General features: G+C 48.3%; 1 protein-coding gene across 12 annotated transcripts in view; it reads left to right on the forward strand.

Annotated features, from left to right (window-relative positions):
- Window positions 1-25,506, forward strand: part of LOC132689692 (uncharacterized) — a 157,388-nt gene that overhangs the window by 72,377 nt on the left and 59,505 nt on the right. For 7 of the 12 annotated variants that reach the window (XR_014137391.1, XM_081795163.1, XM_081795167.1 and 4 more), the window contains one exon: window positions 13,664-23,686. Coding sequence is in view for 11 of the 12 variants with exons in the window: in XM_081795163.1 (XP_081651289.1) it covers window positions 23,588-23,686 (99 nt within the window). In the remaining variant the exon portion in view is untranslated. Of the gene's footprint in view, window positions 1-1,696; window positions 6,791-13,663; window positions 23,687-25,506 lie in introns of those variants that run through there. The other 5 variants (XM_081795165.1, XM_081795170.1, XM_081795171.1 and 2 more) reach the window with 3 other exon arrangements.

Consider the following 25,506-nt stretch of genomic DNA (forward strand, 5'->3'; position numbering starts at 1 on the left):
GTTTCCTGAGCATGTGATCAGAGGCAACACCTCCTCCCCCAAATGGACACAGATCCAGAGGTCAGGTGAGGCCTCCACATCCCTGATGTCCTTGCTTCCCAGTTCATCCAGTGGTGCTGGGATTGAGGATGCTGGAATGTCCACAGTGGGAATGGCAGGCATAGTCTCCACAAAGCACAAATGGCAATAGTCCAGAAAGATGGGGGTAATTCAAAGGTGGCTTGTCTTTTCATTGGCAATTAACCTGAAGCAAAATCACAAAAGCTGCTGAATTCTGTGCAGTCTGGGCACAAAAACTTGGGGAGCACTAGTCGTCAGTGTTAAACTAACTCAGCCCTAATTTAAGGTCATAACCACCAACCTCACGTAGGCCACCTGAGCAGAGGCTGTGGAACACCTGAAACCCAATTCTGGGATCACTTCAGGGCCGTTTGTATTTTTGGTATCCCTGAAATTATTGGACTGGGTATCTGGCTAATGGAGGTGCTCAGCATCAACACTTTTTTTCTCCCTGCCACCTACCTCAGAAGAATCCAGGACTATGGTCCAGTTAGCTCCCCAACAGAGGTCAGAGCTGGAGCTCTCCAAGGTGCTGATAGCTCAGGCCAAGCTCCCCAGAGGACACATTATTCTGCAGTGCACCTTGAAGCCCACCCAGGTCATCTGGAGGATCTTTCTTTGCCTTCATTCTTGTGCCAAGAAGGAATCTCTGGTAGGTTTGAGGGAAAGAAGATGCCACTTAGGCTCTCCAAACTGGGGTGGGAAGATTGACCAAAGGATCTGAGCAAACCTCAGAATGTAAAAATGATGTATCCCCAAGATGCCTGCAGGAGCCTAACTCAAAATGCCTTACTACTTGGATGTATCCACCCTTGAGCCAGACATGTTCACACGAGTATATTCCCATCACCTTTGAGAAGTCAGGAAATACTGCTTTTAGAAAGAGTCTAAACCCAAGGGGGGTAACTTGGGGCAACCTGTTGATAGACTGTAGATGTGACTAGTGAAATCAGCTGGAGTCTATTTGAGTAGTTCAAGCCAGAGACAAGTACTGAATTAGGTCAGTGACTTTATCACTGAGAGAATCCTGCAGGATTTAGTGAGTATTGGATGTGGAAGTTGGGGTGGATAGAGGTGTCATCCTTGACTCTTAAGGTAATAACTTGGGAAACTGCATAGATGATAATGCCATTCACCAGAAGAGCTATAAAGTTTTTGGGCAGGATGGATGATGTACATGTTAAGTGGGAGGTGCCAGTGGTACGTCCAGATGGGTTGTCTAGTAGCAATTGGGTACATGGTTCTGGAGCTCTGCTGGAAGGTCAGGGCTGGTGTTAGAGGCTTGGGGATTGTCCCTGAAGGGGATGTGGTTGAAGAGATAAAAGATTAGACCAACCAGGCAAAATGTGTAGAGGGAGAGGAGAGGAGGGCAGAGAACAGGTGTTGGTGGAGTGTCCACATTTTCTGGGTATGCTGAGGCAGAAGTGCTTATAAATGAGTCTGCCACAGGGATCTCACCATCTGCTCAGAGCCTACTTTATCACCAACCAGACATCATTCCAGTCACTTCTTTTTTATTCTCCTCTGACATATATCTACATATATTATATTATATTGATATAGATTTAGATTTGGATGTACAGAGATAGATTTATTTTAAGGAATTGGCTCATGTGATTATTCAGGTTGGCAAGTCCAAAATATGTAGGTTTGGCCAACAGGCTGGAAATGCAGGGAAGAGTTGACGTTTCAATCTTGAGTCCAAAGGCAGACTGGAAGCAGAATTCCTTCTTTCTTGGGGGACATCAAATTTTCTTAAGGCCTTCCATGGATTGAATGAGGCCCACCCACATTATGGAGAGTAATTTGCTTTACTCCAAGTCCAATGATTTAAATGTTAATGTCATCTAAAAATTACCTCCACAGGAATACCTAGATTGGTGTTTGACTACATACCTTGGTACTGTGATCTAGTCAAGTTGATACCTAAAAGCCAAACATCACAGGGTGGGACACCCACTGGAAGCCTCACACCCAGGTTCAGATGAGGGCAAATAAATAATATAAATAAAAAATAACCTGTCCCTTCACAGTTACTATAATGACCCACATGCCTGCTCCATCTCACCATGCTCACCACGCTCACCACACATATGCACCCCGGATAGGGAGGAACAGGGGGTGTTGGGCCACATACCTATTCAATCACATTTGCTCATTCCAGCCTGATCTTTATGGATTCTTCAACCTAGTTCTCATTTCAGCCCTCCTTTTCTCTGACGGCCTATTCTGGATGCTCTTCTTTGTTCTCTTCATGGAGATTCTCCTTCACATTTGATTCTAGTATTTGTTATATTGCACATTTGATCAGGTAATGGATGCTTCAGCTTCCACTCAATCTCATCCTCACAGGTATAGGAAGGTTATAAGACCAAAAACATTTTTTTTTCCATTTTTATTTCAAAGCTAGAAAAAGTGAAATGGAGAGGAATTAAATTACTGCCCAAAAAAAAAATCTTTCAGAGAAAGTCTAGGGCTGCCAACAATGGGGTTTTCTGCATAGCTGCACCATTCCCCATCTGTGTCGGAATCCTTGGTGCATTTTTCAAGCTTAGTGTCCAAGACATCTCCAGCCTAATAAGAATAAGGTGCCCTGGGCTGGTTCCCAGCCAGGGTGGGAGTGAGCAGATATGCATTCCTTTGAAGCCCATTTCAGATTCTGGAATGCTTTCCTGGAAACCACACAATCTCAAGAGAGATTCATCACCTCCTGATGCTGCCTTAGGACTAGGTCAGGACAGGGGCCCTGGACCCCTGAAGGAGACAGTGTCTGCCCTGATAAGCAGCTTCCTGTGTGGTGGCTGCAGGATTTACTCAGAGCTAGACTGGGCAGATCTGGCTGAGATTCAGAATCAGCCCCCCACCTCATCTCTCTCCCCATCCTCCTCCCTCCTTATCCCCATATGTACTCCCCTACAAAGCATGAAAGTGGGGATTTTGTTCTTGCATATCAGGGCAGAAGGCCCAGGGCCAGAGGCACAAACAGATCTGGGTGTGGATCTGAAGACATTCTCCTATCTAGGAGCTGGGGATAGGGTTTGGCTTCCCCATTGTATAATGATGCTGAGATGTCTTAGGAAGGCAGCTATAGGAGCAGTCATGTGAGCACTGGAAAAGGAGTCAGGAGTCTTGAGACCATGTCGTGAATCTGCTGTCCCCTTCCTGGTAACCAGGCAAGCTACAAAGTCAGAGAATGGTGATGCCAGATGGGTCCTTAGGGTTATTTACGTTTTTCTCATTTGAGAGATGGGGAGGCTCTAAGAATTCACAGCATTGGCTCAAGGTCCCAGACTGAGGTGGTGTCGGAACCAGAATTAGAAATCAAGAATCCCAACCAGTATACTTCCCATTATTGCCTCTATACCTACTTAACTTCTCTAGACCTCATATTTCCTCATCTATCAAGTGGAGGCCAGTAACATCTTCCTCTCAAGACCATTGTAAAGACCAAGTGCAATTACGGATCAAAAAAGTTTCTAAAATGGTGGAAGTATTGGGTCCTAGGAGTGGCACCTACTTATGTGTCTTGATCTGGGTATAGGTTGCCTTCCCACATGTGATATAGCCCAGCATGGATTTAGGTATGAATTCTAGCATGATGGATGCTAGAGATGATGCCCAGCTGGTGCTCATGAGTTTGTCCATGACTGGTGTTAGAATACTGAAATGCTTACTGTCCCAATCTCCCTGAGAGCCCTTCTGCCACCTTGGACTCTCTCCCAGAAATTAAAGGATACACATTTGACATAGCATGAGGTATCCAAGGACTCTGCTTCAGCCCAGTGCCAGTCAGCATCAATTCTGATTGGTCAGTGTTCATATGATATGGTACCATACCATACCATATATTTTGGTTATCTATTGATATGCGACAAACCACTTTGAAACTTAGGGGCTTTAAACAACAGTTTGTTATTATCTCTCAAAGTTCTGTGGTTTACCAGGCTCAGCTGGATGGTTCCCCGTTGGGATCTCTCCTGTGCCTGCAGTCAGATGGTATTTGGGCCTGTCATTATCAGAAGGTTCAGCTGGGCTAGAATATAACAAGGCTTGATTCTGTGACTAGAAGTTGATGTGGCCATCAGCTGTGAGTTCAGTGGAGGTGTCCACCCAAATGGAGCACTTACATTTGGCCTCTCGAACCAAGCAGTTTGGGCTTCTCACAGCAGGGTGACTGAGTTTCCAGGGTTAGCATCCCAGGAGCCAGTGTGCCCAGGGCAGGAAGCTGAACTGGTGTGGTGCTATGTTCACCATATACTATTCATCAAAGCTGTCAAGGCCCTTTCAGATTCAAGGGGGTGGGGGAGTGCCAAGATCACATTGCAGAAAGGTATGTGGGTGGTAGATCCTATTATAAAATCATCCTTGGAAAATACAATCTATCTTGATCACTGTGGGAAAAGCTCACCAGTCTGGCACTCGGTCTCTCTGATGTCCCCCTTCTGCCCTTCCTTCGACAGCCCTTTCTCCTTCCCATGCATGCCTCCCTGGCCTGAATGGGAGCATCCTCTCCGCTTCCAGAGCTCCCTCTCTTCTGTTGTCACATCTGCATCAGAGAAGAGAACTGACAGCACTTCTTCACAGTCTTACATCTAGGGCCTCCACAGCTACCTTTGACCAGATTTGCATCAATGACGTCATGGTGCAGCCTCAGGAGTGTGCAAGAGGCCAGTGTGAAATCTCATCCCTTGGGTATTTGTTGGCAAGGAGGGAGCATGGTGTGGCAGGAAGCATTGCTATCAGAGGTTTTTGGGTAAGCTTTGACCCCTGCCAGACATGAGTTCTGAGATAATGGTAGAATATAGCAGTGTCGTGAGTGAACTATGTGAAAGGGCTTTGCCTTCCCCAAACAAGATGTGGTTGGATATCTCTATATCCTTGACATCACATCCTCACCCTTGCATGCAGTCTTGTGTCTACCTAGGCTGAATTCTGGGTGGTGTTTGTACAGTTCCTCTTGCTTCTCAGATAGGTCTGTACCCTCATCTTCTGGAGCCAGGGCAGGGTTTGGAGTAATCATCAAACATCATTCCTATCTAGAATGTTCCAGTCATCTGGTTTCCCTCACCCAGTATGAAGTGTGGGCACATCTGCAGTCTGTGTCTCTGCCAGGCACTTTCTCACACTTCTCCCTGTCAAAACTTTGCCAAGCTTATCTTGGGGAGAAGAATTTGTATGGCCTTCCTGTCCACTGAGGGAAGAAATCAAATGGCTTTTGGTCTCTCTTTCATCCAACCAACCCCCAATGTGCTTTTTAACTGAGGGAAAATCTGTTATTCATAAAGAAAAACAAAAGATGATAAATTATAGAACCTTGTAAAATATATTAACATTAATCCACACTTTCTTTTAGATAATTGAATTTAGAGTGACATCAGCCAGACTCTGTAGCTCATGCAGGAATGCCAGCCTCCCTCAGTTTTTTTTCATTCTTTTAGTGTGATCCCAGAGAGGCCTGGTAAAGTCCGAGGGCCTCCATTTTTCTTTAGGCCAGTACATGTTGTAATCTTGTCCACAATTTCATGACTTGCTGGGAATTAGGAGCTTCCCTGAAATATGTCTCTCTCAGTATTGTAAATGACAAGTGACCTTCTAACCAAATGTGGCTTCATTAGATGACAGGAAAGAATTAAATATCAGGATACAGGGTAGTAAGGTTTTGATATTTATGAAGGTCAAATGAAGGGTGAGTAATACGACAGAATATTCCACTTAAAGTCAGACCGGTTCCTGGGAACTGATGCGTGGCTGTTCTTCGGTGCTATAGGAAATGGGTTTTCTGCAGAGTCCACTTGTATTGCCAGGTTGTGGACTGTCCATGGTTTGCATGAAGCCACCACCACATTTTAATTGTAACTGGAAGACTGGTTGGGGGGGAAAGGTGGAAAATGTCCAGAAATAACTTGTTTCTGCCAACTGTCTTAATCTTTCACTTTAACCAATTATTCACTAGTTAACTGGTGTTTTGCCAAAGAAGAGGTCTCAGGAGAAAGGCTGCTTTGCTCATGTGAGAATCCCTGTGATTTGGCTCTGCTGGATTTCCTGTCTTTGCAGACCTTGTTTTTATATCTTCAAGTCGTAGAAGTCTGGTTTTAAAAGCCATGTTCAGTGCAGTTCACTGGCTTGGGGCCACTCAGTGGAATGAGGAAGGGGCTTTGGGTCTGTCAGCATTGGCATCCTGATTGGTGTGACCCTGTGATCTGGAGGCTGTTGGAGCAGGGGAGAGTTGGTGGGGGTTCAGGGATGCTAAGACACTAGGGTGGTCCATTCCAGGTGCAAGAAGTTTGTCCCCTTAGGTCCCCAGCATCTTGGGGATTCAGAGGCAGGGCTACCATGTAGGACTGTGTAGGTTGTGCACAAGGGTACCCAATCAAAAGGATGAGCAGTGGATGAGTTTTAGCCAGTGTCTGTTTTTCAAGCCCTGGTGCTGGACTGCATCCGTCTGGAGCAGAGGTTGGCAAACAATAGCCCATGAGTCAAATCAGGTCCATGGCCTGTTTCTATAAATAAAAATATTTTGGAACATAGTCACAGCCCTTTGTTTATGTGTTATCTATGGCTGCTTTCATGTGACAAACAGCAGAGTGAAGTAGTTGTACAGAGACCTTCTGGCCTGCAGAGCCTAAACACTTTATCTGGCCCTTGACAGACAATTGAGCTGGGGAGAGGGGTACCTTTTTCTAACTGCAAAGGTTCTGTCTGCCTGCCAAGCCAGAGTTGCAACTGAAAGGTAGGGACTGTCTTCCCCTAATTTGCACAAAGGTGCCTTGTGGGCCAGTAAGGTCATCAGGAGGAGATCCCAGCCTTGCCTCTGAGGGCGGGAACCTCTGGGAGCCAGGGCTCAGGGGGCCTTACCGCAGCCCCTGCAGGTATTGGTGGACTCTAAGCTGGCTCCAGGCCGTAGAAGAACCACAGGCTTGCTGTGCTGAGAGGCTTTTTGGGGAGCGAGGGGCTAGTTGTAACAGCTCCCGGAGGTAAAACAAATGGTTTCCTTGTTCCTTTTCCAAATAACCGTAAAAGAGAAGGTTTGTTTTTGGATCTTTGTCGCTGGCCACTCCATAAAGAAATGCAAACTGTCTCATGGGTTATCATCAACCACTTGTTTACACAGCAGGGCTGATTGACACGGTTTATTTTTCTGCGGTTTTTTCTTCTAATCCAAAGTGAAATATGAACTAGAGAATTCACGGAGTTCCCTTCACCTTTTGCAGCCCAGAACCTGCAAGGGAGGTGACTGTTTTCACTTGTGTGACATTATAGGCCCCATTTAGATCTGGCCGCACCCATGTGAAAGGTCAGGTCAGCTATACTTGAAAACCTGCAGAATCACCTGTCCTCCCCAGGGGATCGATGCACAAAGCAGGACCAGGGACTGGTAGGATGTAAGGCTGGAAGGAAACTCAGAGCCATCTTGTCTTTTGACAAGTCTGGAGCCCCTTCCCTAAGCATCAGCCCCAGTGAGATGCAGTGACTTTCCCAAGGCCTCACAGCAGCTGGTGGTACCTTCTCTGGTCAACCTCCAGTAGGCAGGATTTGGAGTCCAGGCAAGACACCCCCATGGCAGGAAAGAAAGCCATGGTGGTCCAGATTGCAGAGAGCAGGGCCTGGTGGGAATAATCCTGTAAAACTTTCAGCATGCCCAATGCGCGATCATTTACAAAGCTCTTCTCACCTGTGATCGTACTTCTCCCTGCAATCCTATGAGGCTGACACTCTGCCCTACATTCCATTAGTCGTTATATATTGTTTAGAGATAATCTCAAAAAAATCTGGCCGGATGGGATGGAATAAGAAATCTTATAGCCTGCACATGTTAAAGGGATAATACAATGGGTCCTTTTTACTTTTCTTCCTTCTTTCTTTCTTTCTTTCTTTCTTTCTTTCTTTCTTTCTGATAAAAGCAAGCAAACAAAACGCTTTCAGCCTTGTTAACTGTGCAACAACCTATTTTTTAAAAATTGACTACACAAAATCAGAGCAGGAGTGGCCTGGCTGTAAGAACGGTCACGAGGACAGACCTGGGGGTCTGAGGCAGGTGGAGTTTGAATCAGAGATGAAGAAGGCTGTTCGCAGAAGATAAAGCTGCGGGAGGCCTCACCATGTGGGACACAGGATCCAGAGCCACTAGTCGCCCTCCCTGTAGGAGAGGGACAGCAAGTGGGCAGCATTCTGAACGCCCAAAGCATTACCAGGCCACTTCTAGAGGCTGCAACCACTCCTGCCTGACCGCATGGAGACATGTTCCCCACTTGTCTTCCTCCAGGCCTTGTGCCACCAGCTGTTGCCCACACCCTCCTGGAGAGTGTGGGAGCTCTGGAATATCCAGAACATATGTAATCCCAACATCTGTTTGGAGCCTCCTTCCTTGAGATGTCATGTTGGCCCTTGGCCCCCAGCACCGGCCTGCACATCCCTGTACACATACGCGTGGTGTTTCTCACGGACACTCTGTATTGGCTAGGGAAGTGTCTGTGGGAGTGTGGTGGGCTCTGTTTCCTCATAAGTAAGATACATCAAGTAGCCTTAGTCAGCAGGTGAATTAACTCCCTCTAAGCAAGTTGGAGGAGGAACAGTGCTCTAAAGACACATTATGCTGAGTGTGTGTGCGTGTGCACACACATGCGCGTGTGAGACCTTCCTGTAAGAGTTTTGTTAGCTCTCTCTGCCTTCACTGAAGGGACTTGCACACAGCAAGCAGCATGAGATATTTGAGACTGATAAGAGGTAGGCTTTGGGCCTGGAAGAGAGTGGGAGCATTGGGACCTTTTCCCAAAGTCATCTCTAGTTCTCAGAGTCCCAGCTTTGGGACAGGCTCTCATTTATTTGCGAGATTTGACTGGGCTTCTGCCCTGTCCAGTGACAGGGGAAGAATTTGCTGCTCTGTGTGGGTCTGTCCCTGCCCGTCAGTCTGCAATTCAGGACCAGGTGGAAGAGAACAGCCAAAGTCCCTTACGTTCAGGTTATCGATGAAATCAACAGTTGCAGCAGTAAGCCCTAACCTGTCCAATGCTCAGGTTTATACCTCCTGTCAGAAGCAATTCTGGAAGGAAGCTTTGTCTTTGCCAGTCTCCTGAGCAATCTTTCCTAGTGTGACTCTCCCTTTCCCCGGGTGTGGTGTGAGCCATCTGACTTTGGCGGAAGCTGCTTCAGTCGGGGCTCCAAAGCAGTTTCTGGAATCCAATGACAGGACTGTAGTTCTGTTGCTTATTATAAGGAAAAGAACTCCATTCTTGGGTCATACTAGCTGGAAGAAGGAGCCTCTCAGGATTTATTTATCCTGAGGTCAGAGCCAAGAATTCTGTGGGGGGTGTCCTGCACTGGGGTAGAGGGAGTGGCAGGTGTGAGCCCTGGTGCATCATGGGAGAGATCAAAACAGACTGTAACCCTTCCAAGGGCACAGGCATGTTTCTCAGGCACTGTCTCTTCAACTTCCCTCCCTGCTCAGTCCTCTGCTTCTTCCAGAAATCTTCTGCATCCATCCCAAGTCACGGTCCTCACCCTCCGAGAGTCCAGAGCATCCTTGGTCTTTGCCTGGAGTGCCCGACAGGGTGATGGCTGGCATGGGAAATAACCCAGCCTTGCTTCCACACTTTTCCTACAAAAGATCTTCTCTATCCTAAGGAACTGTAATCTGTAAGTTTGGCCAGTTTGGACTCGGACCCAGGAGCTTAACCAGGTAGGTGAGGCCATGTATAAATCAGAACACCTTATCAGGACTTTGGCACTGAATTTGCCCACTGGGTACCTAAGTGTGGTGTGACCTGGGCCCCAGGTGCATAAGGGATGGGTCTCTACTCTTCCCAACTTCCCAGGACCTTCTATCTTGTCATGGGTTAATGAAAAGCTTTAAGTCTTAGGGAAACATCTTTGTTGAAATAATTAGTATTTTGAAGAGATTATTTAGGACAACAACTGTTCATCTTTTCTCTGAAATGACCTGAGGCCTTGACCACAGTTGCTTTTTCCCCCTGCTTCCCATTTTGGTCTCTGGAATTTGAGGGGATGGCATGAGTTTCTTGATACTCAGAGAACCTTGGAACACCAATTCCAGAGTAAGGAGGTGAGGGACTCATAGGAGGTTCTGGGGAATGAGGTGTTTGTCTCTCCAAAGACCACACAAATGTTTTTTAATATTTGATGCTTGGATTGCATTTTCTTCTGCTTTGGACATCACTAAACATTTCTGAGAGCAAGGGCAAGACAGATCTCAGTCTCTTGTCATTTGGTGTAAAATTTTCCTTTTCTTTCTTTGGTTTCAATGTCTGCTGCCTCTGGTAATGTCTGGGTAATCAAAAGGTATCTGAGTGATAAAAAATAGCTCTCTCTTCCCTTTCTTTCTGCCCCTCCTCCATTTGCACTCTGTCTCTCTCTCAAAAATGAACATTAAAAAAAAAAAATAATAATAATAATAAAACCTCTCTCTCTGAAGCCCAGAAACATGAGTTGAGTGATGGTCTTTGAGAAGAGTACCTAAGTGCATAATGGCTGGTATGTGTGACAGGTGGTCTGGTCTGGTGGTCTCACTGACAGAACAACCCACCAGTCCAGGGAAGGTAGAACAGACTTAACCTGCCAACACTCATTTGGATTCTGAGTCAGAGCATGATGGGGGGCACCAGGACATGTTGTCTAGGGAAAGGATGATTTGGGGGGGACTAATCAAAGGGAAGGGGAAGATAGATTGCATGGTCCCAGAGATAGGCCAATAAAAGACAGAATGTTCTAACAATCAAAGAGCAGTGTTGCCTTTAGTCCTAGAGAGAGATGGCAGAAGCTGGGGAAGTACTTGATAGGATATTGCTAAAGAGTGTTTCTATAATGTTGGAGACCTATGAAGCCAAATGTACAATAAGAACATACCACCTGGTGGTCTTCAATAATAAAATGACACACACGAACTGATAAACACCTGGCTTAAAAGAATGCCCATCTTTTGTGAGAAAATATTGAAGCAGGAGGATAAAGGAAAGAATAGTGCAAATTTAGAAACTTTAAAGGCATTTGATTATCGTGTGTCTTGAAAACAAAGTCGTGATGGTTCACCCAGGATTAGTGCAGTCACGGCCAGTACTCAATCCACTTCTTCTCAATCTATTCAGAGGAGAATAGCTCTTGCTGGACAAAGTCTGTCAGTCCTCATGCATTGAAGGGAGTGGTCCTCAGGACAGGTCCCCCTGGGAGATGAGGACAGTCGTGCAGGTTCCCTTTCTACCCACCATCCCCACGCGGCCCATTCCCACCACAGACGGAGACAATGGCAGTCAGGCAGAAGGAGGCTCCCAAGGGCCTCCTTGCGTGGAAAACCTCAAAGTGCTGCCCAATGCCCTCCATTCCCCCTGGCTCCACCCCCCCCATGTGTCTCCTCATCTCAGAGATAATGCTGGTTGCTGGGTTGCCATCCCACCATTTTGCTGCTGCACAAAGGGCACGCTGAGGCGACCCAGCAATAAAAGCAACTCGAAGGGAGACCAGCTGTACTTATAAATAAACATCCCAAGCACATTAATCTACTGAAGGTTTTTATGAGGGGACGCATAAAATTTCAAATAAAGGGCTAATGGGAAATATGTCCGAAATGTTGGAACTGGTGATGTTCTACAGTAGGGAACGGCCCAGATAGATCCATAAAACGAAATGTAACTCACAACTGATTCGGTTTTAAGACCTCGGCCCTCTCACTCCCACACCTGAGTTGTATATTTTATCTGAAGGGTTGTTTCATGTTCCAGAATCAGCTCTGTTTGCAAGCGAGCTGTCACAGTTTTATGGCCTTGACTTTAAAGAGCAGGACATTTCTTTCCTGGAGAAGAGGGCTAATAGGAGGCAAAATGCAGGGATTATGGGCTCTCCCACAAATCCAGGCTAGCAGATGCGCCTCTTTTCTGTAATCAAAATGAATGTTTTCTTTGGATCCAGCTAGGAAGGCCCCTTAAAACATCCCAGGAACAGGAGACATGTGCCAGGCCAGATAACAGATTGGAAGCAGACGGTGAGGAAAGCAGGTGTGTAGCTCTTTGGAGTACCTGCTCCTCTCCCTCTTCAGGACAGGTAATTTAAAAAAAAATGATATGGTGATTTTCTTTTTTTTTTTTTTAAGTGAAAAACCAGAGATGGCATATGGTTAGCATTGTCCCTGCCCTGCCCTTCACCTCTGTTAACGAGCCACGTTCTTCCCCCTGCTGGGGCTACTCGGATGGAGCTCTGTTTTGCGTTCTTTCCTCCTTAACTTTGTTCCAGACCGTTCTGGGCTGCAGGGGAGGACACCCCCCACCCCAAGTCAGATCCTTTGGGGGCAGTGCAGAGAGCTTAGGCTGGGGAGTTAGAAGGGGTTCATATCCCTGCTCTGCCACTTGCCAGGTGGGCCACACGCCCCACCTTCTGTTTTCTCACTGGGAAGAGCAGGAAATAAGCACCACCATCCCAGGCTCATGGTGGGGTACGTGGTGGGTCTGCAGAAAGCACCTGCCCGGGTCCGGTCAGACTGCCGGGGCTCACAGTTAATTGTTGATCGTGAACAGATCCTTTTCTCTCCCTGAGCCTCAGTTTTCTCATCTATAAAATGGGGAAAGTAATGCCTCACAGGGCCGTTAAGAGGATGAAAGGAAATCTGCACAGCACCTTCTTATCAGAGCGCCTGCCACCCAGTAGGCACCCCTTGAATCCTCACCGTCATTGCTGTTGGGTAAGCAGAAATCCAGCTCTTCGGCAGACCACCTGACTCACCCAGACACCACAGGGCTAAAGTTCAGTGAAGTCAAAACCAGACACCCCACACACTGCTCCTTTGCTCATAATGGGGCCCTTGTTTAATTCCAGTCCCAGCCTATCTTGGACCCTCGGCTTCCTCTCGCTCTCAGGCTAGCCCATTCGCTTTGGGCTCATCCCATGAACTTGGTTTGCCAAGCTGAGTGATGGTCGGTACTGTCTAGGGATTTGGCTTAGATCCCTCTTGGGCTGTTTCAGCTCCTGGGTACCTTAGACAGGGCCTCCTGTGCTAGCTCTGGTCCCTGCATCCCAAGTACCAGCTCTGGACTCTCTGCCACCCTCAGGTGGGTCAGTTTCAACACCCCATGAGAGCCATGAATGGTCAAAGGTGAGGGAGAGTCAGGTCACGCTAGACACTTTCCTCCAATCCTGTTTGGGGGCCAAACACTAATTGACCTGCTGTATTTACTCCACTTTGACAGCAACAGAGAACAAAACACAAACAACATTAACGCACTTGCTACCAGCAGGGGGGAGAACAGGGGCAGTGGAGTCAGTATCATTCGTGTCAAGTTTACGCCACACTCCTAGTGTACTGTCTGTTGTCTTGGCGGATCACCCCTCCTCTGGGCTGAAATAAACTCCTCTCCTCCTCTGCCCACACTGCCCGCCTCATGCTACCTCCTGTGGCTGTTTAGTTTTTTGTGACTTTGTTTCTCCATCTTCCAAGGGAGATTGAATTCAGGGAGGGTAGACACCATGACCCACACCTCCCTATCCCCCCTTACCTCACATCACAGAGCAGAACCTCAATAAAGGCTAAAGTAAGGGAGGCCAGACCACGTGGAGAGGCCATGCTGGGGATGTTCAGCTGAAGACCGGTGTCTTTGTCTGTTAGATGTACGGAAACCTCAAGACTTTCTCCTGCCCCAGCCTCTGCTGACCACAACCACGCAAGGGACCTGGAGGAGTGCCATCTAGCTGAGCTCTGGAACCATGAAAATAATAGATATAAATGATTATTGTTTAACACTCTCAGGTTGGAGTGGCTTGTTGAGCAGTAATAGATGCTTGGATCACTGATCACTTAGGCGTCTCTTTTGGCGATTTGGAAGGTCACGAGGGCCATAAGCCATGCTCTTTAAGAGGGCTGGTGGTAGGAGGTACCCAGGCTGCCATAACTTCCCACCAGACCTGCATGCCAGGCTTCAGGATGGCCAGGGACCTTGGGCTATGGGATTCCTCTGGCTGGACCCCTTGCCTGGGGAGGCATTGGCTGCTTGGCCCTTGGGGAAAAACCCACCCTTCCTCCTCCGGCAGAGCTGGGAAGATATCCAGGGCCAGCTGTGTGCTTTGGAAAGCTACTCCTGTGGTTCCTCGTCTCTCTCCCCTGTGCGGGAGTGTAAGATTAACCTCCAGTTTTATACCCTGGAACTCCAAGTACCATACAAGTTTCAGTGTTTTTCAGGTGCAAGTTCTTTGTTTGGCTTTAGCAAATGAGTACAATAACAAGCTGGAATATGCAGGTCCTCAGGGGGGTGGGTCTGGGAACCACAAGAGTAAAGGGGTTTCCAGTTACCCTCTGGCTTGTGCTCAAAGTCCTCACTCTCCCTGAAGAATGGGTGTGAAGGCTCAGGCTACGCAATGGTCTGGGAATGGAGACTTGGAAGAGAGACTGAGGTTCCCCAGAATCACAGTCCACGCCTTTAGCTAGCAAGCAGGTGGTCAGACAGAAGGGAAGGGAGTGGGGGTGGTGGTGCTGTAACGAGGGTGTGTGATAAGCACGGTATACTCTTTCAAGATGGTTTTCAGCAGCTCTACTTGTCTATTAGCCCTGCTGAATGTTTGCATCTCCCCCAAATTCATATGTTAAGCCCTAATCTCCAGTGTGATGATATTTGAAGGTGGGGTCTGTGGTAGATTAATGAGTTTAGATGAGGTCATGTGGGTGGATCCCCCATGATGGATTCCTGTCCTTACAAGAACAGGGAGCGACCAGAGCCCTCTCTCGGCTACGTGAGGACACAGCAAGAAGGCAGCTGTCTGCAAACCAGAAAGAGGGCCCTTCCCAGGCACTGAACCTACTGACACCTTGATCTTGAATTTTCCAGCCTCCAGAACCATGAGAAGTCAATATTCATTGTTTAAGCCGCCCAGTCTATGGTGTATGGTATTTTGCTATAGCAGCTCGAGCTGACTAAGACAAGTCTTGAGATCAATTTTTAACTCGTCTTCTGGGCCCAGAGGGATCTAAGAGAGCATCTCCTCCAGCCTGATTTGTTTACAGACCCTCAAGTCTTGGGGACTTGCCCCCATGTTCTTCCCATTTTTCTGTCCTACTATGGCTTTTTCTACTGATATGTTGGAACTTGTTGGAAGAGAGGAGGGAATTTGCCTACTCCATGGGTTTATATTTCCAAGTCAAAGGACATCGGTAAGTGTAAATGGTCTGATTAGTAAGTTTGGGAGGAGGAAGTGGATACTCCTTACCTCTCACCCACTGCCCTTTCGGATTGCCTGCTGGCATAGTACAGGTGCTCCTGGGGGCCCTTGGCCATGAGGTAAGCTTAGCAACAAAGGCATGGCAGAAGAACCTGTGATCTACTGGGCAGATCTTCACCCTGGGGCCCAGCATGAGGAGACCCATGGTCTGCCCACCAAAGTCGTGCTCCCCAATAGCTCTGTCAGTACAAAGCTGATATTTGGGTCCTCATCCTCCTACTCCTGTGCCTACTACAAGTTGGTTTGGAATTTCAGAAGGAAAAAGGATGCTCTTTATTAGACCCCCTCAAACACCATACCAGCTTTGTAAGTATTAAGTAAATTAATCTTTTACCCATGATATGAGTTCCAAATACTTTTCCTAGGTTTCCCTTGATCTTTTCGTTTGTTGTTTGGTATTTTTCCTCTTGCTATGGAAATCAAGTCAAATTTATTAATCTCATATTTTGTGGATATGGAGGTTTTGTGTCATGTGTAAAAAGCCCTTCCTGCCCTGCTGGATTATCAAATATTTTTTTTTGTGTTTTCTTCAGGTACCTACCTGCCTTCATGTGTTTTGTTTAATCCTGGTAGGGCATGTTACCAGGAGCCTGGATAGATTTTACTCAGAACTAAGGAGGCAACTCTGACCACTTTTCTCCTGGAATGGGACTTTGGGAAGCGGCAGAAGGAGGGACAAGGGAACACAAGGCCACGTATCTTTGCACTTGGGTTGGTGCCATTCAGTGGGTGCAGTTATGGGTCAGAAGTCAGTCTCTAGAGTTGCCTGACAACTCCAGTGGCCATGACAGGGAGGAGGAAGAGCTCGCGTAGCCTCGCTCTGGAGCCCAGAAAGGGAAGGGGCTCTCTCAGCCACTCTGTGAGCTGGGTGGTTAGAAGGATTGGAGCCCAGATCTGGTGACCACAAGCCAAGGGCTTGTTCTCTGGACTCAGAGGTCCAAGCCCAGCTTGGTTCCAGCCAAACTAGAGAGCTCAGCTGTGAGGCTGATGGGCCCTCATGCCTCCTCACCCTGAGTCCCTGCTGCATGGCCCTGAGGTCTGCTGTGCAGCCTGGGCCTGGCTGAGCTCAGACTCCTACTGAGCATGCGTGGGCTGCCGGGATGACCAGAAAATCAAGACCGGCCTGTCACCACGGCCTCTAAGAGAAAAGTGGTGAGTTGCCTCCTCAGTTCTGAGTAAAATCAACAACAGGCTGCAAACGTGGGACCACTTAGAGACCAAAGTCTTCCTGCATCGGGTACTTGTTACTCCCTAAGTTCCTTTCACATGTTATAAAGGAACATGCCTTTGGGGAAGCAGGGTGAGCCATGTGCTTGTCTTCTTTCAGCCCCCTTGTGACTTCACAGCCTGAAGGGCAGGTTGATGAGCAGCTCAGTGTGCTTCCACCTGCCTGCCAGCAGTCCCGCCCCCTTCCCACCAGCTCGTCCTCAAATAATAAAACGGTCCCAGTCTTTGTTTTTCATAAGTATAATTAACAGTGAGAAATCCTTTGGTCCTTCTCTGATTCTTTTTATACAAATTTAGGGTGGGTCTGGATGAATGTGAAGATCCTTTACTATAGTTGTGGGCTGTGTGTATATTTAAATTTTTTATATTAAATCTTGTACTGTCTCCTCTCCCAATGATGTGATCAATTTGATGTGATCTTTGGTTGCTGTTTCTTCCTAGCTATCTTTTCTTCTTGCCCAGAAAGCCCTGAATAGCTTCTACCAGGGCTACCTTATACAGTTGCACAGGGTGTGCACTGCACAAGGGGTACCATCCATTTTATAGTCTATAGGCTGAAAGACACTCTTGAACTTGTGCACTATAGCAGCCCTATCTCCAGTGATTGTGTGGTCACAATTTACATAGGCAATTCTAATTCTCTTTATAATTAAAAGTTCATACATCATAACCCAAAGCCACATGGGAATATTTCTTGGGTTACCTGCTGTTCTGGAGTATCCACACTGAACTCATATTAATTATGTGATTACGAGTGGCTCCCCCTCTCTTGGTTGAGCTGAATCAAGGATGTAAAAGGAAAATGTCAGATTAAATTGATGACTAATATGCCACCTGAGCCCTGGAAGAATGGGGAAGGTTATTCCATTTCAGAGAAGGATTTTATTGGCTAAAAGAAAGATTTAGGTTGTAAAATCCCAAGTAAGTGGGAAGAGGAGGGGAAACATTCTTGTCAGGGTGGGAGCAGATTTGAGGGGAGGATTCTTGGACCAATCAACTCATCAGTCTATAGGTCTGAGGAGAGTGTTTCTATAGTAAGCATTTTTAGTATTTTGTCTGTTTGGGAAATCTGCTAGGTGTGAACCTCCCACCTCCTGCTATGGAAGCAGAAATGGTTTGAGAATTCTCTTCAAGACCCTGACCGCTGGGGGTTACAGATATATGACTAAAGGTCAGCCAGTCAAATGCATCCATTTGGAACTGGAGCCAAAGATGCCTAGAAGCAGAAGCTATTTAGAATTCTTTCTGGCAGAGGTGGAATTCACCAAAGGTCCAGGTCCAGGGCCCAATGGCTGCAGGGACCGTGATGAGCATCCAGCAGCATGAGGCTGAGTCTCCCATGGCCCAGATTGCCACACTCCGCCTAGCCCCCCTGAATTCCAGCCTGTTTCCTGATCCTGATTCTCCATATTTCCTATGGATTTTGTAAGCTACTGGATATCCTTCCTAAAAATCATATTCGAGCTTACCAGAGTTAGCTTCAGTTTTTACAACCATGAACCCTTAGATAAATCCCCTCTGCTCACAAAGGCCTGGGATCTTATTGAAGTCAGAGTGATCCTGTCTGGCAAGCAGTGATGTACTGATAAACCATTCTCTAGAAAAAAAAGAAAAGAAAAGAAAAGAAAAATCCCTGATTTGTGACATTTGGCAAGGAGCCAGGACAAGCCAGCTTCTGCACAGCACCGTTAAGACTTAGAACCAGGCTCTGAACCTTTGAGCAAGAAGGACACCATCAGATGTGGCTTTTATAGCTAAGGTCATGGGTTTGCCACATACTGACTTGGTGAGTGTAAGGAAGGTAGTGGTGATCAGTGGTCAGTCTCCTAACTGGGGTAGAGACTAAGGCCAGGCCCGGGCTGCTGGGGCTCCGTCAGGCCAGGAAGAGTGCCTTTCCTTACTGTGGGGAGGGACAGAAACGTATCTTTGCTTTAGCCCTAAATCTTGCCTGACTACTAAGCAGGATTCTGTGACTTAGGGCCAGCTGCTTCTTCCATCTGAACCTCAGTTTGTCCATACAGAAAAAGGGGTGGTACCTGCCGTAGTAACACCTGTTTTGTACTGGAGCCACAGTGGGTCAGCTCTGCAGGGACAGCTTAAAACCTCTGGGGCTGAGGCCGAGAGACTGAGTCTCGGGGGAGGCTCTGACTTGGCAGCATTTCCATGATGCGTGCCTGGTGTGTGTGTCTCTGTGTGTGTTGTGAACAGTGTAGTAGAGCTGGGCCCTGGGGACATCCAGTCTAGTGTGGCTCTAGGCATGTGTCTTCGATTACTGGCACTCAGCGGGTGAGCAGACAACAGAGTCCTGTTTTAGGCGACGTAAAGAGGATTTGAATGTTTAATAAGAAAAGGATGGGCAAAACATGCTGTAAGAAATCCACAGAATGTCACTGGCATCGGCTGGCCTGCTCCCTCTGGCGTGTGATGACAGGATTTTGTAAATAGTCTGATTAATTGGTGTCCTCTGGTGACCTAGCAATTCACGATTGGAGTTTGGGGTCCGTTCCTGGGATGTCCTGGCCAGTTGCAGAGAGAAGCAAGGGGGCACAGCATGATTTCCTGGCCTCACATCAGAAAAGGCCTGAAAATAGCTCCTGAGCCTCCAAAAGTCATCAGTCACCACATGCCAGCAAAGCCTGCCCTCCTTCGAGGCTCTGAAATACTAGAGCTTTCCGCCCCGCCGAAGCCTCCCCAGCCTTACTGCACAGCCTGTAATTAGGGCAAAGTGTGAAACTTCTAAGGTCTTGGGCAATCTCACCTACCCTGCTCAATAGCCTGAAGTCTGCTCAAGTACCTGTTTGCCTCTTTGCCTCTCAGAGCATTCTCTTGGCATTAAACCCTGAAATGTCTGGGTAGATATTGACGTTCTCAGTAGCAACTCCTTACATTGATCAACCGCATTAATCCGACTCTGTTTCATATCAACTGGTTTCCAAAACAGAATGTAGGTTAGCTCACATTTGCTGGTACCACTGTGCTTGCCCTCTTGGCTCCCCCGCCCCCTGGCCCTGGCATGGGTCAGGTCTCAAAGCTGCAAGGCGGTGTTGCTGATGCCCAAAGGGTTAAATGGCCATCTGCCCCCATTTGGCCCCAGCAGCTGTGCGAAGCTTGCCCGAAGCTCCCCCAGAGCTCCAAGAGCTGTAGCCCTGGGGAAGCACACTGTTGGAGGCAAAGCACCAGGCTCTGGTTGGAAGTCCGGTCTCTTCTCTTTGTCGCCAGACTCACTCACTTCCTGTTTCACCACCTGTTTGCCTCCTGACCCTGTTGCTGAGAACCCTAAGCGTCTGCATTCTGGGCGGACCTAGGAGGGGGTCCCCTGACCGGTCCCTCTAGTCTGGAAAAAAGGGGCAAAATTCCATTTCAGAAGTAAAGCCGGGAAAGAAAGTCTGTGCTTGAAACATATGTATTGGGGGACAGGAATTTTCCCCATTCTCTTTTCCCCATAGAAAGCATGCTACAGCGATATTTTAACTATTCACTTAGCCTTGGATTAGCGTGATGTCATCCAAAAGGACTATTAGTCTGAAGTTACACTTTCAAAGCCAAAAAAAACAAAAAAACAAAAAAAAAACCTCTTGCCCCCAAAATAAACATTACATATGTTCAACCATAGGAGAACAGGATTATAGACTCTGGGAACTGGAAGGAATCGTAGAGTTTATTTTACAAATGAAGAAACTAAGGTCTGGGGAAGGATGCTTCCTGCCTGGATTCAAGATGAAAGGTCAAGATTGGGAGCCCGCAGAGCTCTTGCCACATTTCAGGAGGGCGGTCCCGTGGGATTATCTGAGGTAGCAGCTGAACCAGATTGTGCCGCCTGCCATTTGCATGGTAGTGGTGTTTGGTCACAGACTGTGAGGAGGGGATGTGGGCCCAAGGGACTGCTGTCTTTTCAGGTTTCTGTGCCACTTGGGACATCCAAAGCCATTGGCTTGATTGTGGCAAGGAAAAGCTCCTGGTAGTAGGCAGGGTACTTAATTTTTTTTTCCCCCATAGGATCGGAGGGAAGATGGGTCCCAGTAGGAAGAAACAGCTGTGTACGTTTCTGCTGTTGGAACCTTTGTGGATAATCCCCAAAGGTGCCAGTGGCTGGCTGGGTGAGGAAAGGGTACTTGGATGGAGGTAGGCTGTTCGTTTGTGAAGCTACCCAGGAATGACCAAGAAAGCCCAGTGAGGGCAGTGGGGGGGTTGGGGGAGGGCTCTCTCCCACCTCAGGACCAGACTCACCCCAGAGCCTTAGCCAGTTTCCTGAAGCCCGTGGGTGCTGAGGGGTGGGGGGTGCAGGGCAAGAGGAATTCCCTCGACCCTGAAAGACACCTGACAGTTTGACGGGACCGTTTTGACATAGGGACATGTTGTAGTGGTATAAAAGGTACCTGTGAAATACTCAGCTCTTTCTTTTCATTTTTCTTTCTTTCTTCTTTCTTTTTTTAATTGTAATTACTAGCAATATGGGTAAAAGAGCTCCCTCTGCACCCAGGTGGGGCTTGGGGGCTGGGTAATAGACAGGGGTATGAATCATATATGTTACTTGACAAAAGCACAGCAGAAAAAGAAAAAAAAAAGCTTTTAATGTATGGAAGGGGCTGCATCAAAAAGTCCCCGATTACAAACCGCTACATCTAAATATGTCGCTTAGATTCTTAGCAGCCCTGGGGGAGTAGCTCAGAGGGGGCTTTTTACTACCAGTCAAGTGCCCTGAACCCCAGGTCTCTCTGCTCCCTGCCATGCTTGCCCCTCCAGCTCTGCACACCACTCCCTCCCGCTGGGTCCTGGCCCTCTCCTGCAGGGCTCCAACCTCCTCCTGAGGAGCAAGACTAGAAAGACCCAGCTGCGGCCTCATTACTGCTCTCATCCAACCAGTCTCCTCTGCCCAGGCCCGATGCTTGGGTCTCAGTTCCCCCAAATCAGCACTTGCAATCTGCCCGAGACTTCAGCTGAGACTGAACCTCTTGAATTCTTGAGAATGACTGCCTCCAGGAATGTGTCTATACCGCCTGGGAACCGGAAAATAGAAGTCTTTGTTCCAAAAGGAATGTATTTGAATTCCCTGTAATTGCTTTGTTGGGCCAGAGCAGCGGGACCTCAGCTCAGCCTTGAGGCACCAGGACTGTCCTAGTTACCCTAATACGTGTCCTAGGTCTTTTGTGTGATTAAAGAGAAGGAGAGAGGGGCCAAGGTATCAGGTCCCAGATGGCTGGTGCTGTCAGTCCCTGGACCCGAATCCACATGAGACAGAAAACCTGCCCAGAGACACAGACAGTGAGGGAGGAGGTGAGCACTGGGCTATGCTCTCTAGGTTGGGGGGCCAGCAGGCTGGGAGACCAGAGGGTCTGTACACAGTAGGGGCCTAATTCATACCTGTTGAATGGAAAGGGTGATGAGGCAGCAGAACAGCTTCCTAGAATGCCAGAGAGCTCTGCTCAGTCATAGCCTACCCTACCCACAGAAGCCCAGCCTTCTAGAACTTACCTATGCCCCCTTGCTGGTGTTCAACCATCTCTGACAGTCAAGATTTTTCAACCCCAGTGCAATAGCCTTCTACTTAAGATTTGATCATATTTCTCATCTGCTCAAAAATCTTTCCGGCTCCCCAAGACCTTCAGTAGTGCTCACTACAGTATTTGTCACATGAGGTGTTATTTAAAATTGGCTTCTGTGATCTTGCTTCTGTCTTGAGGATTTACAACACACATTGGCCCACCTAGGGGCCCTGAAAAGACCGGCAGGGAAGGCACTGGTTTCCCAGACTTGGCTGTGGACTGTGTCTTTTTGTTTGCTTAACATCTATTAGCACACAGCAGAGTATGGGACATGCTTTGGCAACACTAACCTTTAGCATAAAAACCAAATGAATTAATTAGTCTTGTGCTCAAGAGATTATGAAATCTGCCCTCAACCTAAGGTTCTCCTTGTCTCCTTATCATGTAGCTCCTCTTGTCCATGCATACTCTTCCTCAAGCATGCTGGCTGTGGGGGCTGAATCATGTTGCCCTAAAATTCACATCCCCAGTCCCTATCCCCAGTCTCTTAGAATGTGACTATATTTGGGGATAATGTCTTTAAAGAGGTAATTAAGTTAAAATGAGGCCGTGACCTCTATATCCAAGGTGACCCCTAGATCCAAGGTGACTGGTGTCCTTATAAGAAGAGGAGATCAGGACACACAGAGTGGTGCCAGACTTGTGTGCACACAGAGGGAAGACCATGTGAGGACACAGGAAGAAGGTGGCCGTCTACAAGGAGAGAGGTTACAGGAGAAACCAACCTGCAGACATCTTGGTGTCAGACTTCCAGCTTCTGGAACTGTGAGAAAATAAGTTTCTGTCATTTCAGCCACCCTTGTGAGGTATTTTGTTGAGGCAGCCGGAGCAGACTGACTCACAGCTCTCCCCACTGTGCCCCCCCCCCCAACCCCCCGCCCCCAGGGTTTATGCGTTCCATCCCGTGATTCTGCTTATGTTCCCTTCCTCCTGGGATGCCATTCTCCTCCAGGGCTCCGCCACTGTCTTTCTTTTAGCAACGAAATAAACCAACAAAACCAAACAGAACAGAATTCTGCCTACCTTTTAAGGCCTCGCTGCGATGCCTCCGTTTCCAATCAGCTGACCCGGATCCTCTCACTTCTGGGCTCCCACGGCTGGTGGAAACGTCAGTCCTGCCCTCCCCTCCCTGCGTCCTGCTACAGTGAGTTGAGCACGGTTACTCAGCTGCCATATTGTTGGATCTCTGGGGGCAGAAACTTGTGCTGTGTCCCAGACCCAGCAGCATTCCCCAGCACATAACAGGTGCTCGGTGATCATTTTCCGGTTACAATTAAAATTATGTCTCTGCACCCAGCAGGCCAAGAGGAAAAGTGCCTGGCATGTTCCAGTTGTTGGGATGCTGAGACCAAAACCGTAGTCTCTGCTCCAGTTCAGGGAGGGCTATGTGGAGGAGGGGCATTTGAAGGATAGGTAAGAGCTGAAGTCATGCCTCTGTGCGAGCAAGGGAACAGAGAGCTGCTTAATCTGAGTTCCAAATAACTAACGTGCGTTTGACTTGATGGCTGGGGACCCTGTTCCCTGCTCACAGAAGTCACTCAGGAACCACGATGAGGACGAAGGCAGACCATGCACCGGCACACCCGGCTGTCGGGCTCTGCTCCTTGGTGAAGTCCCTTCCACTGACCCTGTGGAGCGGGAAGGCACAGGTAATGTGTAGCGGGCAGAAGCCAGGACCTCCTTCTGGAGGCTAGGACGGGTGGCACCTGTGCTGGGCCACCAGCATCCGAGTCAGCGGCCATCACGTGGAGTCTGTCAAGCGAGGCATCTAGCCGGCCCGCGGCCTGGGGAGGAGGGCCCCCTGAAAGGGGAGCTTTGACACCCTCCACTCTGATCTGAACACAGGTTTTTAATTTCCCTGTAATTTGCCCTTCTCCCTCTCCTGGGCTGGCTTCCCTGTCATTTCATTTCCTGCCGTATTCTCATCTTACAGCAGAGGTGAAGAGAGTTGACCTCTCCTTGCCCCAAAGCTGAATAAAATACAGAACAGATTTTTTTTTGTGAATAAAAATAGGCTTCAATACCACTGGCCAGTCACCTGAGGCTCCTCTCAGCACGCTGGTCTAGTTCTGTCCCAGCTACCGGCCTGTGGGACAGGGCTGCACAGGAGGGGGTGGGGGTGGGGCCGGGGGGACGGTCCGGGTCCGAGGGGAAGGGGCAAGAAGGCCAGCGCCCCGGTGAGAAGGGCGGCAGGCAGCGAGAGCGAGGCCAGTCCAGGTGGCTGGTGGACACCTTCGTCCTCTCCCATGAGAGGCGGTAGTGGGCATGGAAACCGCCTTGCAGGTCGCCCTTTCCAGGGGACCGAGGAGGAAAGATTGAAATGTCAGCACCTAGTGGGAAAGAAATTTCTGTCTGGAACATTTGGGAAAATTCCAAGAGGGATGCAATTAGTCTCTCCTAGCAGAGTAGGGGACATGTGACTTTAGAGCCAGATAGACTGCACATCTGTCTGGTCCTTGCTTTCTGCAGCGGGCTGTGTTATCTCAGACCAGAAACTTAATCTCTGAGAACCTCAGTTTCTTCATCTGTAAAATGGAGACAAGGTAGATTCCATAGGTCAGCTGTGGGAATTAAATAGAACAGCACACGGAAGGTGCTCAGCACATAAAAGGTGAGTCCTGTTCTATCTGTGTGATCTATTATTCGGGTCTAGGTGTAAACATCAGAGGGGCCGCCTCTGACCTTGCCCCCCGCGCCCCCACCCAGCCCTACCGTCTAATGCAGTCACCAGCTCTGGGCCATTGAGTGCCCTGTCCTCTGCATGGCATGGATGCTTCCTTGTTTCTTTAAGAGTTTGTGGTCTGAAGTTTCCCGGAAGGAAAGCCTGTGAAGGCAGGGGCCCAGCCTCTGTGTGGACCACGGTACCCCAGCACCCACCGTTCTGGCACAGAGTGGGCCCTGGGTCACGAGTTATTAAATAAATAGCTGCAAAAAGATGGCTATTATTTTTATTGTGTCAGGGCAACCTTTTAACATTTTAATTACGTTTTTGTCCCTCCCTGTATTTTGCCATTTTCCATCCCCTTTTCAAGCAGTTAGCAGCCTGTGGGCTTCTTTCCTCAGGGGAGATTTGTGGCTTGTCTGAAAGCACAAGTCATCTGTGAGACACTCTCTTTCCTGGATTTTGTTTCCGAAATGTCTAAAACCATTGACAAGATTATGCTAGAGCCTCGAGGGTTTAAGGAGAGAGAGAAAAGGAGGGAGGGAGAGACCGAAAGAGATAGAGGAATGAGAGATGAGAGAGAATGAGGGAGGGGGGACAGAGGCAGAGGGAGGGAGAGACATTTTGCAGGAAACTTAAAGAAGGAGACACTCCCCATCATCCATCCCACCAGGTCTTGAAGGAGATTTCTGGAGTCTGGATGGGGCAGGAGGAAGCTCTGGGTTCTGGGAACAGCAATGGATGCCCAGTTCCCCCCATCCCCCGCCCCAGGATAATGCCCTAAGGAGGGGTCAGTATTCAGAAGGT

The sequence above is a fragment of the Panthera onca genome, chromosome A3 (assembly GCF_046562875.1).
Source record: "Panthera onca isolate mPanOnc1 chromosome A3, mPanOnc1 haplotype 2, whole genome shotgun sequence".
Classification (NCBI taxonomy): domain Eukaryota; kingdom Metazoa; phylum Chordata; class Mammalia; order Carnivora; family Felidae; genus Panthera; species Panthera onca.